We start from the raw sequence: 19,883 nt of genomic DNA, 5'->3' as shown, positions 1-19,883 counted from the left end.
GGCCGCGCCCCGGGGCCAGCGGGGAAGAGGGGTCGGGGCGCTCACCCACTGGCCCGGCGGGACCGAGCGGCGGCTGCAGCGGCGATTCCTTCCCCGGCCGGGTGCCGGAGACCCTGTACGCGTATGTGGGTTCTGCGGTTCTAGAGTGAGTAAGAGCAGGGTTTCTGTAACATTTAATTGCTGCCCGGTTTCATGTGCTGGGCTTTTTTATAGTTGCTGGTAACTAGAGCTTGTGCTTGCTTTTAACACAAAGGAGAAATACGAAGTATGCTATTAAGTTCCCCAAATAAAAGAGCCTTTCGATACTCACCTATTTGGTTAGGTAAGCGATTTGGTGTTTGCTTTTGGGTTTCTTTTAAATGGAAGTTAATAGCTTCAGCTCCTTCCCCTTAATTGAGTCTTTAAATGTAAACGTTAAGTGGGCCATACGTATCCCAAGAGTCACCTGGAGATCAATCTGTGTGTTTGTTTTGTGGCATCCCCAAACCAGCCTGCCAGAAAGATTGCCAAAATGATTTTTTTTTTTCAGATTCAGAATGATCCTGATGTTTTGTTTTACGTTTGAATTTCCAGTTCTTATTGGAAAACGACTTGCATTCTGCACTGCAAAACATTACACTTCCACAAGTGTAAGCGATACGTGCTTCTGCTGGCATTCCAGTGTCTGGAGATAGGTTGTGGAGAGATCTGAACATAAAACTATAAGTTGTTCTTTGTCTTTTCCACTGAAAGTTAAACTGAAAAGAGAGGAGCTCCTGAGAGAGGGGCTGGACTGGGAGAAGATACTGCTCTTCTGTTAGTTTTCAGGATAATTAATAGTGATTATAACTGGATTCTTAATTAAAAATCCTCTTCTTTTCAGCTGACTTATTAATCTAATCGCATGTACCTTAACATTTAAGTCCTGGGAAACTGAGCATTCTTTACAGAATGAAGAACAACTGTTTGATATGTCAGTCTCTGATGTAAATTTAAATCTTTCTGTCTGTGCTTGCAAGACAGTTTGTCAAACATTTTTTGTGGAAGCCTCCAAATGGTAGAAATTTTATGGATTGATAGTGCTAGTCATGTTTACCCTTTATTCTTTTCTGTAGAAATAAGAGAATATGACATAATGTTGCACAAAAAGATAAAAAAAAGCCTTCAGTCCACTGCATGAGAGGTCAACTGTGAGGTTAAATAAACTGTGATGCTAGATAGTGAATGTACTCCTTCACTACTGCAAGATCCTTGTCTTAGTCTTTGCTTTTTAGTGCTCTTTTGAATTTGAGGAAGGGAAAGATTGCAAACATTCTAAGGTGAAGTATTTTGTGTTGTGTGTTCTTTGACAGTGTTGTAATGTTGGTTTTTTTGGACCTTAAGCAGAGAATATTTAGCCATGAAAGTGAAAACTGGAATGTGTCCTAGCTGTGCATTCTTTGTAACCTCTGTCACCTGTGCTTACATGCTCTTGAGATAAATAACCCATAGAAATTGGCTTTCGAGGGGAAGGGATGGGCTTGGGGAAGCGGTGCAGGGAGAGATGTGACTGTGAGGATAAGGCAGTGCTGGGTAAAGGTGACCAAGGAGGAGCACAAGACTGTTAAACCAGTGTAGTTGGAGACCTTGCAGTGGTCCATGTATCTTCTGTATTCAGACTGACTTCCAGTTTCCATAAGGGCAGTTGTGTTCTTAACCTCAGTTACTGAGTCATGCACTGACAACCCTGTATTTACCTTTTCTGAGGGATTACACTGAAACAGAGGTGTTCCATCTAAGAAGTTTTTTAACAGGTTTTGCTCCTGTTAAATTTCAAGTGTATCTGACTTAGAAGAACTTAGAAGAAGATAATTGCTGAGGCAAAAGATGCTGCTGTCTTAGAAACTGATATATGTCAGTCTCCAGTATCAAAGGATACTGTAACTGACAACAGCATTATTTTTGCTGCAGTTTTACAACCAAAGAAGAAATACCTATATGAGAATTATTTTTTTTTTTTAACTTTGTGATTAGATTTGGTTGCTTTGCCACCCCAGTGAGTGTTGTAAGATATAGTGGTCCTGGGAATCAGTGGCTGATAACATCTCCTAGAAAGGGAACACCCCACACCCTTGAAAGTCCTTATAACCAGCTCCCAGTAAAATTCTAATGGCTCCAAGCTGTTGAAATTACTTTGCATCTAAATTGAAATCTATTTTATATGAACAAGGTAGTTTGGTAGGCTAGTGACAGCATTCCTTTGAACATACTGTAGCCTGCCTGCCTTAAACACACAATTACAGGACAACTGTGTTAAGCCTCCTTTCTACTTTAAAAAGAATTTATGTGAGGAACCAAATAAATAGTACAGTTGGTATTATGTATGTCCACTAAGTGTTCTGCAAAAATATTTATATTTTATAAGTTGCTAAGTAGGGAAGAAATTGTTATATTTTATTAATCCGTTGCAGTACTTAAAATCAGCTTCAAGATAGTTATAAAAAATTATTTTTAAGGCTTACTGTCTGCAAAAACTGAAATTGGTTATAGTCCTTGTGGATATAAATAACTTAGAGTCACTTTATAGCAAATGTACCTTGCAGACCAGGGGATTGTTAAACCTTGTTTTGCTACTCATCCTGTTCTCTTAACTATTGTGAGTCAGAGTCAGCACTTAAAGCCCAAGGATTTATCAGTGGTTACAGCTGCTTGTTGAATCTCTTTGGTAGTTGTGCAACCCATAATCATCAGGTTAGACTTATACTCTGGATTCTTAGGGACTCTTTACAGCAGGAAAAAAATTCTGAAATTCTCACAGAAAAAACAGAATTGGATTGAAATGTAGGAACAAGTTGGAAAGAAATGTAGTATAAAGTAAGTAATGCTGCCTTAGAATGACCCAATGAGAGAATTCATTGCCTTTCCCCAGAGAGAGGCTTAGTATTTACTTGTCATATTTTGTTTAGAATTCAGTTTGTCTCTGTCAAAATTCCCAGCACCTTTGAGATGATAGATTGGCAATACTGAAGTGTCCAGGCTTTGTGGGGGAATAATGGAAAAAGATGTGTTGAAGATGTTAGATGACATAGGCAGTTACTATAGAGAATTCAAAGTAAGCTGTGCCATAATCAGTTTATAGAGGAGAGGAGCCAAGAATGCAAAGAAGGTAGAACAAACAAACAATGTAGAGTTGGTTGCATAGTAACTCTGCAATTGTTACTTTAATGGAATTTTTGATGCTTATTTTGTGATAGTAGCTCCTTAGTTGAAGTAATTATAATATACATTGAATTCCTACCAGTAAAGTTCATGCATTGTATGTATGTATAATGCATTGTATTCTTCTGTATAAAAGTATGTTTGCTACATCATTTGATGCAAGAGTGTGGGAATATTTGGTGCAGTGGCCCACAAGGTTTCATTAAAAAATGGCACGTAAATATACTGCATGACCAAGTATTTCTGCAGATTATGGAAAACGCTATTTACAAAGGCACTTTGCATCTGTGCTTAGTAGGTGGGCAGCAGGGATCAGCCATGCATTCAGGCCTTGGTACCTGTTTCATTTTACTCTCTGAAGAACTAATTTAATAGCCTTCTGTACTACGGTAAGACTTGATCTTTAACTCTGACCCTTGTTTGTGAGAGTCTGAGAATGCTCTGCATATAGCACCCACATCCATACAGGCAGAAATGTTTCTGTCAACATGAAATAGATTGCAGTAAACATGGAAGTCTTGCAAAAATGAAACATCTGTGAAGAAAATAAAAAGCCAGCTATGTGTGCTACAGTCCTTCTCTTTACTAGTACTCCCATTCAAGCCTGTCAGATGGCATAGAGTAAAGGAAGTCTGTCATTACGAGACGTAGCAGTGTAGTCCTGTTGGTATAGCTGTGTTGAGAAGGCTTTTAACATGGAAGTACTTAATACCAGCAACACCTTGCCCGGTAGGATTTATCTCAGACCTCGAAATGAAAGAAATTATACAGACAGGAAACTAGTGTTAATGTGACGGACGTTTGAATGCCATGTCAGTCACAAAACCCACACTTGATGAGTGAGATCCCAAAATGGGAGGTGTTTGAGTAGACGGACCGAAGACCCTACTCAAAGCAAGGCTGGTAGGAGCTCATCATTAACCATCTGTCACTGTTACCCTTGGAGATCAAAGTAAGCAAAATCAGTGAATGCAATCACTGAATCCAAGTGACTGCTGTGTGGAAGAGCTTTGGGATTTTGGGATGACACCACTAAATCATAAAGTTCTTGCATACTTAAACACCTGAATTAATTTCACCTATGTAGTGTAACATGCAAATAAGCTTCATTCCAATCCTCAAAACACTTGTATTTTAAGAAATAACACTTCACACTTGTAAGAACTGATTTTTATAAGGTCAAAATTTATATTGTTCAAATTAAGGGTTCATTGCAATGCTTCAGTGACTGGTCCAGTAGAGTCATGACTGGTAGCTCAATGTACTTTATCACAACTTGAGTTCTCTGATTTTTAATAGGTTTACATTTTTGAAGTTGTCACTGATTTGAAAATAAATGTGAAACTTATTTTACATTGATGTAGTTTACATATTGAAGTCGATACAGCACAGGCCTGTCTGAGTGTGATTTATTAAAGCATCTTTCTTTACTGGTCCAGATTGCATATTTTTTGTCTGCTGCTGGTTAGACCTGATGGCTTTCTGGTTCCACGCTTTATATTCAGTGGAAGTAAAATATATAATAAACCAGGGATACTTAAACTTGAAAGAAAACACTTCACTCTGGACTCCTTCTCTATGCAGTGCAGTGTTGTCACTCAGTATTTAAGGAGAAGGTGCATTAGACTAAATGTCAGAACCTGCTTTCAGTTCAGCAAGTTTTCTATCTAAAATGTTATTAAATGGTTAGTATTGTAAGGAAGAAAATATAGCTACAGTTAACATTCATAATTAATTCCAGGTATTCTGCGACATCTCAGAGTAACCTGTAGGAAAAGACCCACTAATTTGAGATGTGTGAAATGGCGGTACTTGATTATTTTCCCTGTTTAATGAAGACTCTGATAAGAAAAATAATGAAAAGTTAAGTTACTAATAAAGAGTAAGAAGGCTGCTCGTCTGAATTATTAATTTGGTTTGCATCAGTAGTCGTTTTGTTTCAGTATATAGTGTAACATAGAGGACTGCTTTAGAAAAAATAAGTAAAGAAATATGGATGCATTTGTTTCAGATGTATTAAAGAGAATTAACCAAGTGTTCTTCCAGGTGCAGCATTCTTTCTGTGGATAACTTGTTTCAGGTGTGGTTTTTTAATAACAATTAAGCAGGAGCTTTGTTGCTGCAATTTGGACTTAGAGGAGTTAAATTCTAAATCTTAATTCAAGATATGTCTCTGTCCTATTTCTCACATCTTGTTTTGATAATAACTTGGATCTTAAGTCATGATTTCAACTTTTTACACTTGCGCTTCTGCTTTTATGGGAAAATACTCACTTTTGACCTATATGTATATTCCACATCTTAAATACCTCCGTGCTTTGCTAAGAAATCCCATTGCAGGCATTGCCAAATGTTTTTTCTTATGTTGAGAGTGTGGGAGCTTATAATTTATAGATTCATGGTGTTGAAGAGGCCAGTAGCTAATCCACAAAATATTTTAGGAAAGCCTGTATGCGTACACCCATGCAACCCATCTCTCTGTTGATCACTTATTTTGGGCATGTAGTTATTAGTTTACTGATGGGCTTAGAGTTACAATTACACTTAAAGATTGTATAGTGCAGCCACTCACAAAAATTCTGGAATTTCTCATCTCTTCTTTGCCCCAGAACCAGAGTGAGATGTGAAATGTTTCCTTTTGGAGTAATTTGGAAACCTGATTTTTGAGAAACTTCTTCACTGTCGTGCCTCTTGAATGTTTTCATTTGATTATAATGAGAAAGTTGTTTATTCTTAGGTAACTTTGTTTAGTACATGTTGAACTTTAGTAGAAGAGCATCTTTTCCTAAAAGTTAAGTGAAAGTTAAGCTGTATCTGTTGTATTTTCTGTCTTGCAAAGGTTGAATTTTATAGCTCTTTCAGTCAAAGCATATAGATGAATGAAGTAAACTAACAAAAATATTCTCTGCAAGATGCCTCAGTTAGAACTGAGACCATGTTTGTAACATGCAGAATTTGTGACATTTTCTTCAGACTGGAGTATTTTGAGGAGCATTGTAAAAGCAGTCTTAAGATCTAGTGATCTTAAGAGTAGTTTGGAAAATTTGCAGAAAACAGTCTGTTTGAGGAATGAAGTTTTATATTATATGTCTATAATAAGTATTACTACCATTTTAGGAGATAATGCTTTTTTTTACAAATATGGGGGAAAATATGTTTCTCTGAGGGAAAACTGAAACAGAAACAATCTTGTAGCCAAGTACTAGGGTTTCTTTTAAGATAGTATGAACAATGAAATACAATATGATAAAATACTGAAACCTAACCCAGTCAGAATGGCATAGTTAGATAGTCAGGGGTTTGAAGGAGATTTTTTTCAGGAATGTAATTCCTGTTTTACAACCAGCTAATACTGGTCATGCTATCATCTGTGAACAACAGGAATGGGTTTTAATAGCACTAACTTTTCTAGACTTTATGCAGGACTCTGATGCATGTGCATAAGGTAAAAGAAGTAAACCCCTTAAGGAGAAAAGCAGTAAAATTAGCTTCTGACTCTATGGTGAACTGATGCTAGTAGAAGTACTGCCACTGAAGTGGAAGCTTGCAAGTGACCAGCTGAAAAGAAAATGTTTTAGTAAGTCAGAGGTAGTGAAGGTTTCTTAGGCTGGAGAAAATCATGCAACATTGGAAAAGATGCTAGGTCACATACTTCTCACAGGAATTTAAAAGGTTGTGTACAGAAAGGAAAGCAGCTCACTCTTGGTACTGTTTAGTGTTGTAACATGTAGATTTAAATTAGTTAAATGTTGATAAAGATACTGGATTTCACTGTAGACAGACTTCTATAGTAGTTTTTCCGCAGGGAGATTGGCCTTTAAAACTGAATTTGGTCTGTGACCGCTGCTGGAATGTCTTTAGCTTTTGCATTCTGTGTCAGGTCACAGGAAGAGAGACACACTTGAGACCTGTCTAGTGATGTGCAGTAGTACACCATCCTTAACAGTGCCTTTTTCAAGTGTTTGCCTTTGGAGCATGATTTTAAAAGTAATTTTTAGGTTGGTTATCAGAAATTTTTGATAGCTGCTTCACTTTGTTTCCCAGATAGTCAGAAGTGAATGTTATGCTCCTGTGTTCTGAATTTGATCTATGATTTTAACATACATTGCTTTGTGAAGAACTTTTTTTAGATAGTCTGTTGTCTTAAAACTTGGAGCTTACATACTTACATTCTTGTAAAGTCATTTAATAGTTCTGAGTTACTTTGTGCATTGTAAGAGCTGTAAGAATTGAAATAGGAGCAAAAAGCAATTTTTAAGTTTGGGAACATTCAATTTGAAAATCCCTTCTTTGGTACTGCAGGAAAAGTGTGATCAATATTTTAAGCAGGAAATTATGAAAACCACCTTGCACTGGCACTTGATGTGAAAATTGTTAAATTGACATGAATATTAATAATTTCATATTAATTTAATGAACTGAATGCCCTCTGGTTTTAGCCATTGAGAATTTAAGGCCCATAATATGTGAAGTAGCCATGAAAGCCTATCATGTATCATATGATTGGCAAGCATATATTGAACTAAATGACAATTCATTGGCTGATCGAATCTTTTAGGTCTATTAGATTATCAATTTTTCAAATCATATATCTTACGGTTTCAGGATAAATGACATCTAAAAATGGGAAGGGATCTGTCTGACAGTGTTTCAGCTTTATGAGTGCTGTATTACTATGCAACATCAGGTCTACAACCAACCAGCTATTCAAAAGGTTTTTGTGTATTCGCAAACCGGTCTCATTAGTGAGTTGTGCATATGAAATACTTTTTCTCTGAAAAAAATAGAAACATTTTTATGGTTTTAGGAGGAGAAATTTGCTCTGCATAGAATATAAACAGAAGGAGACATTACCGGAACAAAATATGGATACAAAAGTAATGTTCTTCCAATAATACTATAAAAATATACTTGTGCATTTCTAATCAGGTGGTAAAGCAGATGGCAAAGTCATAAAATGACTGAAGTAACTTACTTTGCCAAGTCAGATTTCACTAAAGAAATTTGCTGCAGCTGCATGATTCCTTGGAGGAATAAAAGGAAATTTTTGAAATGCAAATCCAACATGTTTGTATTTCATTAGGTTCCATTTGGCTGGTGTATTGATGCAGTCTGCTTGTGGGGAGAGAGAACGCTTGCCTTTATTTGTGAAGAGGAGACAGAGAACTTGGTGGTTCCCGCTTCTTGGTGTTCCTTGTTAATGCCCTGCATTCAGTCCTGTCTGCTTGCATCATTTGTGCTGTGTCCTTTGCAGTAAACGTGCTTGCACCTGCTGGAGCACTCGTTTCCTGCATCCTTCATTGTTAGGAGCTGTTTTATCTGCATGAGATGTGAAGGATAATGTATTGCGGTATTCCTGCTCAGCTTTTGCTAAAATTTCATTCACCTAGGCACTGACTTGTGGGAGAAGGCAGTGACTGCCTCAAAAATGCTTTATTTGAAAGCTTAGACTTTTTCTTTGTGAAGAATTTCATAGGAGAGTTACTCAAACAAGGCTTCTGTGTTCATTCTGTCTGTACTAATACTTGAAAGAATTTAAGGGTGTTCATGTGAGTTTTCACCATACTACTATTATGACTGGCTAACAAGGAAAAATAGCTGTTTGAGCAGGATAAATTCCCTGAGCTATCAGCATCAGAACTTTCTTGGTGTGACAAGAGATGCCTGCAAAACAAGGCTGCTTCTGCTGGGTGGAACCCTAACCTATAGAAGAGATGCTGTCTCCATTCCTTCTATAGATTCCATGAGATTGTTGGGTGCAGCCTGCCATGAGCCTGATGACTGTTTTGCTTTGCAGATACCATTTGTTTCTAGATTTCTCAGTCACAAGTTAACTTTCCTTACTGTAGAGCAGGGAAGCTGTCTGGGTGCCGTTTTAGGTTTAGTGCATCTAGATCTTGATAATCATTCTTTCTGTCTGTAAAAATGACCATGTAAATTTTTGCTGTTTCTAGAAAATGCACATCTGACATTCTGAACTTCTAAAGGAAGACTAGGGGTTTTTAACAATTAAAAAGATACTTGTGTTAGAGGAAAACCTATATTGTTTCAAGTATGTCTTTGGGAAGCCATCTTCAGACTTTTCTCAAGGAATTTACTTCAGCAAGCCAAGACAACATGCTTACATTTAAATCTTCCTAAAATTTCTGTAGTGTATATTGAAGTGTAAATGTACAGGGGCAAAAAGGACACAGCAATGTGGTTGAGATTCTTTTTGAAATATAATTGACCAAAAAAACCTGAATTTTTGGTACTGAATATGCTGTGAACAAGTTTTGAATGCAGTGCTCTTGAACTGCTTTTAAAAGTGCACTGCTGAAGCTCATACTGCAAGCTCTGGCACAATGCCTTCAAGAGAACTCCATTCTTGTTGCTTTCTAAAACAGCTGGAAGCAGCAGCCCTGTGCAAGTGTCAGTGAAGCCCAGCTTATCATTAATCAAAAGTTAGCTTCCAGATGTGCTTTCTTGTACTTGAAGCACAGGATAAAAATGGCTCTATCTCATATGTCTTGGGTGACACTAACTTAAATGTGTTCTTGAAATGTTTCACTGAGTTCTTAGTAGAATAGCACTAGTTAAGAACCTGAGCTGTTGATTCTGCATTTCTAAAATTTATCTTTGTAGGCTATATATCTTGACTCATATTTTGAGTTGGAGGAGGGTTGGGAGAGTGTCTTTGTTCTATATCAACTGCATCTCCCATGAATGTAACTTGAGTTTTGATTACAGATAACTGATGTGGGAGGCTCTTCCACAGATGTCCCCCTCATATGTTTCAGCCTTTCATGGTGGAAAATCAGCTGTAGTACCACAGTACCTGTTTGTCTGCCTTCCCTCTGAATCCATGCAAGTCTGTGGATAGTTTTGATGGGCTAGTGGCATAGTAGTTGTAATTGCTCATTATTCTATTGTGTCTGCTGTGACTGTTAATTCTCTCCTTATGGTGTATAATCTTAAATCAATACAAAATGAATGCCTTCTATTAATATGCTAAATTGTAGATCTTTGTGTTTACAAATAGAATATGAAAGAAGACATGACCCTTATACTTTGTGTTAAAGCACTTTAGCACTGTCAGCCTCAGAAAGCAAAGTTCCCTCAGTGATTAGATTAGAGTGAGAGAGGGCACCGGCCACATACTGAACTTGTAGAAGCAGGAACATTATTCTAGACTCTTATGTGTGTATATTACCAAAATTATTTCAGTGTAACTTTAGTCTGTTGGACTATGAAAGCAAGCTTTAACCTTGTGTTAACCTTGGTGGTGGGCTTGAGTTTGCTGCTCTTCCCATTGATCTCTGCATCAGTCCAGATAAGTATCCATTGCAAGTATCTAGAATTCTTTCCAGTGTTTTGTAATAGCCATCGCATAACTTAAAAGAAGTAAGAAATCTTCAACAGGTGCCAGATTATGGTTGAGGAACCCTACAACACTTGCATTGTTTTGCCACAGTGTTTATATAGGCTGGAAGTGCTGCTTGTTTTCCCCATGCTCAGCTATGTGTTTTTCTGGGCTCTCTTTGGTACTAGCAGGCTGGTATCTGTTCAAAAACCAGTATAGGTTAATTTTTGTCTAGAGCAATTTCTGAAGTGCTTTGCCACCTAATAGTTGCACCAGTGCTGTTGGGAGAAAGGGTATGGGAATATCAGACAGACTGTTGCAGGTTTAGTTTATATCAGCCTTGCAGACACACACAGTTGGGCTCCGGGGCTGTATGTTTTGTCAGCTGTTTATGTGGACAGTGATGTAGCTGCTTTGTTTTCTTTTCAGTACACTGCAGGGTTTGAAATCTTAAGACCTTGGTTTTGTTCTAGACTGTTTCTGTTGTTCAGTTTGTCAGGGTTTTCATGTACTGTTTCATGTGGGTTTCAAGAAATTTCCTTATGGAAGTTCTTCCCCAGAAGTCATCTTGAAGGAAGCCAAAGAGGCCTTTTGGTAAGAAAATGCTGAAATGATGACTTAAAGCATGTGAAATGCATATCCGTTCTTGCTTCAGAAGGTGCTATTTCATGGCCATGCCCAGAAGTTGTGACTATGGCCCTGTGGAGCCTCTGGGCTAGAGGTCTGTGAACTTGTTTCTCATTTTTAGTGACTTCTTGTTGGAGAGATCGCAATTCTTCTGTTGATGTCTTAAGCATATAAAGTTGTGGGCATGTGGGAACCATTCTTCTTTATAACAACATAGTGTAATTTATGGGATGGATGGACTTCTGTTACTGGGTGAAGAGTTCACTGGTTGACTTTTCCAGTTTAAGTGCTTATGATTTGAAGTACTTGTCTCAAGGAGATGGGAAGTTTAGGCCTTTTGCCAGAGGAGATTTGCTTCTGCTAAGAGGTAGAACTGAAGTCAGTCTTCTACCCTTTATTTTTGTTAGTATATGTGTAGTTAGTCACCACAGTAAATTTGTTCTGTGGGTGTGGGAGGCACAAGCACCTTCTAAGGTGTGCCCTAGAAAGCTTTGGAAAGAAGGATTCTTACGAAACCTTGAATGTGATTTAACTGCTTGTTAAACTCATGGGAAGCTCCAAATCCTAATTCCTAGTTAAACATGTTGATGTAGAAGGATTATTTTCAGGACATAGGGAAATACTTGCTGTGGAAGTTTCTAACTGGTTATGAGGCTGAGTTTCAGGAGGCCTATTTCATTATCTAATGAAATTACTCATTTCTGAGATCGTTTGAACATTTGGGTTCATTCTTCTCTTTCTCTAGACTACTATTTAAAGTTTGTAGTGATTATTTAACATTTTGAAATACTTGTTCTTCCTTAATAAAATACTGATGTTACTTCGTGAGGAGTTTGGTGGATGTTGTTCATTTAAACTAATAAAACACCAGTCAAACTCAATGGCACAACAATAATGCTGATCTACCTTTTAAAACATCCTTATTCTCTAGTTCTTAAAGCAGCTGGCATCATGTTCCATCCTGTGTCCTCACGTATCCTATCAATTTCTGGGTCATGGGATGTTTCTGCTGATCTGGTTTAAATGTTGTAATTGGAACCAGGCGATGGGAGGGTTAGATTCTGCTTGCCTGGAGTTGCTTCCCTCCTTTACCAGGAATGCTTTTGTTGCAGAAATATCTGAATCATTTGTGAGGTGTCTTCCAGATATTTGGCACTTAGTATGCTAGTGCTATTTTCAAACAATACATTCTCAAATATACTTTTTCTCTTGTTAGCTGAACTGAAACTATGGGACTCGATAAACAATGAAGTAACCAGTTAAATTTGTGATACTTTCACAACAGGTGAGATTATATTGCTTCATGGTCCTTGGATGTGAGATATATTGCCACTTTGCAAAATTATTATTCCTGTGTTTGTTCTTAGGAAATTGAAACTTGTGATTTGTAGGTCACGTGAGGCAACAGTTTTGATTCACTTCGGGGAATTACAAAACTTCGGAGACTTCTTAAACTCACTTTAGAAAATGCTGTCAAAAAGTTTTCATAAATTTTCACTTCAGGATGAAATAAATCTTGGATTGTGTTTCTAGAGGTGGTAGATTATAGTAAGTATAAAGTGCAGAGTAATGCAGGCATTAATTTCTTCAAGTAAAAAAAAGTTATTTGTTTAGAGCAATATGAGTTTTCATTGCTAAATTTTCTTTAATTGTTCAGTAAGTAATTGATAATTTTGTCTCTCCAGAAGTTATTTTGGTCAAAGCATATTAACTAGTTCTTAAAATTGTGCAAGCAACTCACATACAGCACTTAAATTATTCCTGTTCCTTCAAATGTATCAAGTTCTAGCTCTGTTAAACAGAGTAAAGGTGGGTGCTATAATGTATCAGCTGGCAGTTTTAATTGATGCTTTTTATATAAAACAGTCTTCAGGGAAGCAAGTTACTCATCATAAAAGTGAGTGGGTAATGAGGTTAATATGACAGAGTTTCAAATCTTTATGTAATCTTCTCTTAAAGGAAAGGAAATGAACTAGGATTCAGTTTTGATGTATTAATTTTATGTAGGCTATAAAATTGACAATAAAAAATGGTTTTGCAATTGAACAGAGGCACTGTTATCTCTACTTATTAACTAGAACCAGCTATGCTAACTGTACCAGCTATCTGTAAATACAAAGCTATGTTTAACTAATCCCCTTCAAACAAATGTCTGCAGCAAATCAAAGTCCTCCTGTTAAGGACAACTGCATATTCACAAGGCCTGCATTCAGCTTTATGTATAGTAGTGCAGAAGATGCCAGCTGAATTTGTGCCTGTAATGATGTGACTTTGGTGTAATGCTTTTCTTTTCCTGATCTGTTCTCATTTACATTGCATTTACAAGACTCCAAGGAACTAAAATGGGTGTAATAGCTTCTTGACTTCTTTTGGTCGCCTTCTCTAAGAAAATGAGACTGATCATGTACTCTGTCTTTTGTTAGTTTTTGGCCTCTTGGCCAGTTTTGGGTACATTTTTACAGAGATTTAGGCGTCTTAGATATGATTGTTTGTATAAATTTCTTCAATATTTGGTGCTGGCTAAGTACAGGGAATTCTTTCTGTACCCTGTGATCCACAGTGTACCCTGTGAAGGAAAGAAAGCAAACTAAATTGGGTGTCTGTTGCCCTCTTTGGATGGTACACAGCTGTTCTGCTGGCCACTTTTTTGTTCTCCTTTAGTGTATGAACCTGGAGATTATTACGCTGGGGACGGATGTAGAAGACAAATGGAATGGATATGTAAGGAAACATGCTTTGGTTTGGAGCAAGTTATTCTGTAAGAAAAAGCCAACTGAGGAACAGGATAGTTTAAGAAGAGTCATCTCAGTTTAATCAGATAAGCAAGATGAATGAGGGATAAAGCCCATAAGGTTTTTTCACCCATAAGCATATATTTATCTCAATTTATTAGGCAGAAATAGTAAATATGAGGACAAAATAAACACTAATAGAGATCAAGAATTCCTGCTTTTTGTTTTTTTTCTTTCCTAACTTGTATTTGCAAAGATTTCTCCCTGAAGATTAAACTGCTTTTTGTACGGGCATCTGATGATCTATCTTACTCTTCTGGATATGGAGGTAACCGTTCTGTGTTTCAAGACTTTATGTGGATGTTAACATGATACTTACTGTGTCCAAGTTGTGTTACACTATCTAGCTCACTCCTCTAGTGGGTGGAGCTGCACGATGTCTGTCAATCCATGGGGGACTAAAGGTAACATTGTATTTTTTGTGCAGAGGACCTGTGCAGGCTGTCATGGATAAAACTTAGGAGAAGTATTGATACAGGTAGAAGCCGGTCGCTCAAGACAAGCAACAGCTTTACAGCTCCAGAATGAAGTTCCTTGATGTTCTTAATAATGTAAAAATAACTTAAAAGTTATTTAGCTACCTGCTCTTCTGTCCTTTGATCGGATTTCTATATTGTTGGACAAGATTCTATCACTGATGCTAACATTAATTATAATTCCTACCCCTGCAGTTCTTAGTTAATCTAATTGCTCCCTAGCCTGGCAAAAACAAAAAAAAAAAAAAAAAAATTAAAAAAAAAAAATTATCCTAGCTTCAACTGGAAGCTTGCCATTAAATGGAGCACAGAATCATGGGTGTGTTTGTCTGCAAGCAGGCAACAAAACAGCTGTAGGAGCTTTGAGAACTGCTTACTTTGTTTGAGTTGTCAGATATTCATTTGTTTGTGTCTTCATCTGCTCAGATATGTTGGAAAAGGGCAGCTTCCTAGGAGTTTATCTGCAGTGGAGGTGAGGACTGATCCATAGTACAGTGGCTCTTGCCCTTTTGGGTGAAGACACTGCAGTGCATTGCTGAGCCAGTTAAGCTTTTGCTTCCTTTCCAACTTGTTGAACTATATGAAGAACTGTTTAAAAATAAACTTTTGTATGTTACGATCTGAATTAATGTGATGGGATTTCCAATGGGTGTGGTAAAAAGCTGACCTGTATAAATGGATGATATAACTATTGACAACATGTGTTTGGCTCTTTGTGAACATCTTTCTGCTGTAGCTGACGTAGGATTTCACTGTAGGATAATCCTGTGTTTATCTTCTGACCTGCAAATAATTTTGCACTGTGAAGATTAAAATAATAATAAACCCCATGGTATGCTTAGTAAGGAAGTATGCTTTTTTGAGCTTCATACAACAGGGTTCTTGCTGTAGTCCCTGTCTGTTTTATTGTAATTATAAAGTAGGACAGTTCAGTAACTAGATGTGACCCGAATTAATACTTCCTATGAAAATAAGTCAGGCTATATAAATTACAGGCAGAAAGACTTTTCATGAAACTTCATCTCAGGTACTTTACTGTTAGAATTGGAATCTAGGTTCCTCTTTGTTTTTCAAAGCACACTGAAACAGGTAGAATCGTGCCAACAGCTTAGAACTTACCACTTTCAAGGTCTTCTCTCTGGCACAGTATTTGCTGTGAAGCAGTCTCTTTGGATTAAGTGTTGTTTTCACAGTATCATACTTGCATTGTTTGTAACTTATTGCTCTTTCCACATTGACTACTCAACAGACCTGACTTTTGCCAGCATTATATCTTTATTGGCTTGTGAAAAACTTGGGAGCAAGCTGACATCCCTGAGCTGCCCTCCTACTACAAAATGTGGCATAGTGTTTATGACAAGCTTATCTTGAAGATTTGAAGTCTGTGATAGTGTGAAGTTTTGCTATTTTCAGAATCTTAATGGAATGTTGTTTACTGGCAATTATTTGTCAGGATCAAACTGGAAATGGAAATGTGTTGGGTTTTTTATGGGTCAGCTGCTGCAGAGTATAAAAAGTGGCAACTTGTTTGTCACACTGGGACACTATTTGTTGAATTGTAAGTTGAAGTAAAATACAAATTTTCACATTGCTCAATCTACTTAAAGACTTGAGATTAATTGATAACAAATATTACAGTGAAATATTGCTAGTGTGCATTTGAATATTTTTCAGACTAGTATTGTTAGCCCAAATTCACCTGAGTGAGGTCCTGCTGAGTTCATTTGGACTTGTTCCAGTATTGGTGCACCTACAGAAGAATAGTCTTTTCTTGCTCAGTAAGCTTAGAGTAGGCTATATCCAGGTATATATTGTAATCTAAGCTTTGCAAACTGGGCTGTTGATAGAGGAATACAGATGAATTTTCTTGCTTACATGTCTGACATACATACTAAGAAGCATGACTTTCATGTTTTTCCTTTTAAGAGAAAAGTGCACGAAGACAAAACAATGTAGTAGGTTGAAAGCATGCACATGGCTTGGAACTATTTTTGTGTTCTCGTACTCCCTCTTGAGTAAAAAGAAAGCAGTGGTTCTTTTTTAAGCCAAAACAGAAATGTGTGGTTGCTCTTTTCTGTTTCCTTTTGAAAAGAACTTGTAGCATGATATTAGTTGTATTTCTTTGTTATATCTATAATGAATATATAGCATCTTACTTAAGCTTATTTTGCTTAGATAATCCTTCTAGGAAAAATAATTTGACGTAATTTTTAGTTACATTTTCAGAATTCTTTGATGGCAGAATGAGTAGCAGTGCTGATGTGGTTTCAAGACTTTTTCACATAGGTTGTAGGTTTAGCGTGGTAGGCAAATAAGTCCCACTGCTTGCTTGCTCCCCCTGCCAGCAGTGGGAGGGGGGAGAGTATTGAAAGGGTAAAAGTAAGAAAACTTCTGGGTTGAGATAATTATAACTTTGTAAGTATTTTTTTAAAAAGAAAACAAACCCAAGGAAAGTTACTAAAAGAAAACTTGCTCACTGCTAGCTGACCAATGCCCAGCAGTTCCTGAGCAACGGCAGTGCTGACAAACTTCAAACCTCTCTGCCAACTTTCATTACTAAGCTATGGCATGGTGATACCCTTTTGGTCAGCTGGTCCAGCCGTATCTCTCCTAGCTGCTTGCTCATCCCCAGCCTGCTTGCTGGCATGGCATTGTGAGAACCTTAATAGCATGTATTTATTTTACTTCTGGGAAAGATTGGCTTAATCTCCAATGAAGCTTTATTCATCATGCTTTTATACTACTTGCATTACTGCTGACAAAGCCTTAGTGCATGGCCTCAACTAGGGTTTTTGATATAAGTTTTAAGAAAGTTGTCATGCTTCACGTTCTGATTGTTTAAGCTGCACTGAAGGTTAATTCATTTTGTAGTAGGATCTAATTTTAGTGTTACATTGTCAAATAATTACAATGGCTAAAGGTAACAAGGTAATCATACCAAGTTACTATGCTGTGTTATTATCTGGTAGTTATATAACTGAGCTGTACTGCCATGTGAATGTGCTCCTTTTGAGTTTTTTAAATTAAAATATATATAAGTTACATTTGGTTTTTACTTGCTACCATAAATCTTTCTTGTATTTATATATGTAATGTAGATGTCATTGTCTCTTTTGGAGTTCAGACCTTGTTTTGACCTTAAGTCTCTGAAGGAGAGTGCATTCTGTCACTGTACAGGAAATTTCCTCTGTTTTAAGAACTGTGCAAGCATTCACAAATACACTTTTATTACTACTGGGATACATAGAGAATGAAACAAAAGTGTGGGAAAATAGAGATGCACTAAAACTATAGCATGCATGTTTTGTTTTTTTTAAGTTTACAGAATTGCTACTTTTTGTGCTTGTGCACATATACATTTAAGTATGTGAATTAGCTGTCATAGAGCCCTTTGGTGTTGGTGAGATGCAGAGATTTGTGTTTGAACAAGCAGTCATGGGACTGAGACAGCTACTCCAAATATACCAAATAATTACATTTGTAGGCAAGTTGAATTTTTCCACTCTGTATAAACTAGATTGTTATTTTGGTTTCTGACTTGCTGAAACTGGGTATTTTTAAATTTTAAGTTTGCTTGCTTTTCCTGTAAAAGTACCCTATCTAATCCTTGCTGCTGTGTCTTAGTGCTTGCCATTTAAACTGGAAATCCTTTCAAAAGTATGTTTCCTTCCCCTGTAGTTGTCATATCATGTTTTCTTATATGATGTTAACTCACTGTGACTTCCTTTTTCAATTCTTGTGTAGTAAACTATCAAGAATTCTTGACACTACTGCACCATTAAAAGAAAATGCTACATACCAAAATGCTGTTTCCAAATGGTGAAGGATTTCTTCCTTCACCCTTAATTAAAAATAAAAAAAAAAAACAGCTTAATATAACTTGTGAAATGGTTTCCAGTGGAAGAGCAGGTAGCTTTCACTAAAGCAGAACTGAAATTAACTCATTAAATATGCAGGGATTTGAAAAATACATGGTATCAGTTCATGTGGGAGAAGGAAAAGAAAACTAATGAAGAAATATTTTTTTCCTAGATTTTTTCATTTGATACCTGTGAATTTTCTGCAATCCAAAGATGGCAGCAAATAAACCTAAAGGACAGAATTCATTGGCTTTACACAAAGTCATCATGGTGGGAAGCGGTGGTGTAGGAAAATCTGCTTTAACACTACAGTTTATGTATGATGAGGTAAGAGTCTGTAGTAGAAGTTGTCTCAGGAGGTGCATTCTACATAGTGTTGTTCAAGTTACATTTGTAGAATTATTTTCTGAAAGGGTCTAAATGTATGTGATGTGGTATGAAATTCAGCAGTTAAGTGGAACAAAAACATGTTTTGAGATTACTGATTTTCCTTCTAGAGGTACCTGTGAAGGTCAAATTTGGCCTTTTCCAGACTTCTCAGCTGTTAGATACTCTGTCATATTAGTGGAATTTTTTTGCATTGCTCACTAGACCTATTAAAACTTGGTTATTGTAGCTCAAAGCTTCTTCACTTAGTTGAGTTGCATGACACCTGAAACAAACAATTTATTCTGGTTTTTGTGTTGCTGTTGAAGAGAGGAAAGAAAATTAGTTTCTCTTTTCCTTTTTTTTTTCCAGTGAAAGTCATCCCTTTTTATTAAGTCAGAAGTTAAGCATTCAGTGTACTTTAAAGGTTGATACTAAATATATCCAAAGTCAGGACTACCTGATTTCATGATGGAACAAAGGCAGATATTGTGCCTGAACCAGAAGAAGAGGTTTGGGTAGTGCACAGATACCTCACAGTACACAGTACTGTGTACTACAGTACACAGATATTTCAAAACAGTGTTTTGAAATTACCTCTACATTTCCTTATAATGGCTGAGGAAAGCAAAAATCTAAAACTGTTTAGGCGTTAATTAGGAGGTGTTTGAGTACTTCACAGGGCCTAAATGCACAATGCTTAGTTATTAGTTACAGTACCCATTTAATATGTTTGCTATATCCTTAGGTGCAAACAGAAGCAATTGCCTTGTACAGGCAATTGATTTTACTTCACGAAGGTGTTTTTTTTCTAGTTTGTTGAAGACTATGAGCCCACCAAAGCAGATAGCTACAGGAAAAAGGTGGTTCTGGATGGGGAAGAAGTCCAAATTGATATATTGGATACAGCAGGGCAGGAGGACTATGCTGCAATTAGAGACAACTACTTCCGAAGTGGAGAAGGGTTTCTTTGCGTCTTCTCTATTACAGAGCTGGAATCCTTTGCAGCGACTGCAGACTTCAGGTAAGTTACAAGGCAGTATAATAATTCTAATTCCACTGAGATGATTGAAAGTGATGGGGTTTTTTGTGTGTGTTTTGTGATATCCTTTTGATGGTCCAGACTGGATGGCAGCTCTTACTGTTGTCACATATGTTTTTAACAGATGCCTAGCCAGACTTTTGCTATCTGTACCGCTTCAGATGTCTTAGCTGCTGTGTTTCTGAATACCAGAAAGGCTAT

At 37.0% G+C, this 19,883-nt stretch overlaps 2 protein-coding genes across 6 annotated transcripts in view; one reads left to right on the top strand and one right to left on the bottom strand.

Annotated features, from left to right (window-relative positions):
• LOC131575515 (mediator of RNA polymerase II transcription subunit 1-like) overlaps window positions 1-8,196 on the bottom strand; it is a 35,889-nt gene extending 27,693 nt beyond the window's left edge. Inside the window, exons 1-3 of the mRNA XM_058831102.1 lie at window positions 8,153-8,196; window positions 7,347-7,397; window positions 46-140 (exon numbers count right to left, since the gene is read on the bottom strand). Coding sequence (XP_058687085.1) covers window positions 46-140; window positions 7,347-7,397; window positions 8,153-8,196 — 190 coding nt within the window. The remainder of the gene's footprint in view (window positions 1-45; window positions 141-7,346; window positions 7,398-8,152) is intronic.
• The window catches only part of RALA (RAS like proto-oncogene A), a 30,772-nt gene that overhangs the window by 839 nt on the left and 10,050 nt on the right, over window positions 1-19,883 (top strand). The window contains exons 1-3 of one of the 5 annotated variants that reach the window (XM_058832367.1): window positions 8-145; window positions 18,447-18,601; window positions 19,456-19,664. In XM_058832367.1, coding sequence (XP_058688350.1) covers window positions 18,488-18,601; window positions 19,456-19,664 — 323 coding nt within the window. In that variant the 5' untranslated portion in view covers window positions 8-145; window positions 18,447-18,487. Of the gene's footprint in view, window positions 1-7; window positions 146-531; window positions 630-14,187; window positions 14,207-14,391; window positions 14,490-18,446; window positions 18,602-19,455; window positions 19,665-19,883 lie in introns of those variants that run through there. The other 4 variants (XM_058832368.1, XM_058832370.1, XM_058832369.1 and 1 more) reach the window with 4 other exon arrangements.

Source organism: Poecile atricapillus, chromosome 2 (genome assembly GCF_030490865.1).
Source record: "Poecile atricapillus isolate bPoeAtr1 chromosome 2, bPoeAtr1.hap1, whole genome shotgun sequence".
Classification (NCBI taxonomy): domain Eukaryota; kingdom Metazoa; phylum Chordata; class Aves; order Passeriformes; family Paridae; genus Poecile; species Poecile atricapillus.
The sequence above is the reverse complement of the archived record's forward strand: the minus strand, read 5'-3'. Positions and strand labels throughout refer to the sequence as shown.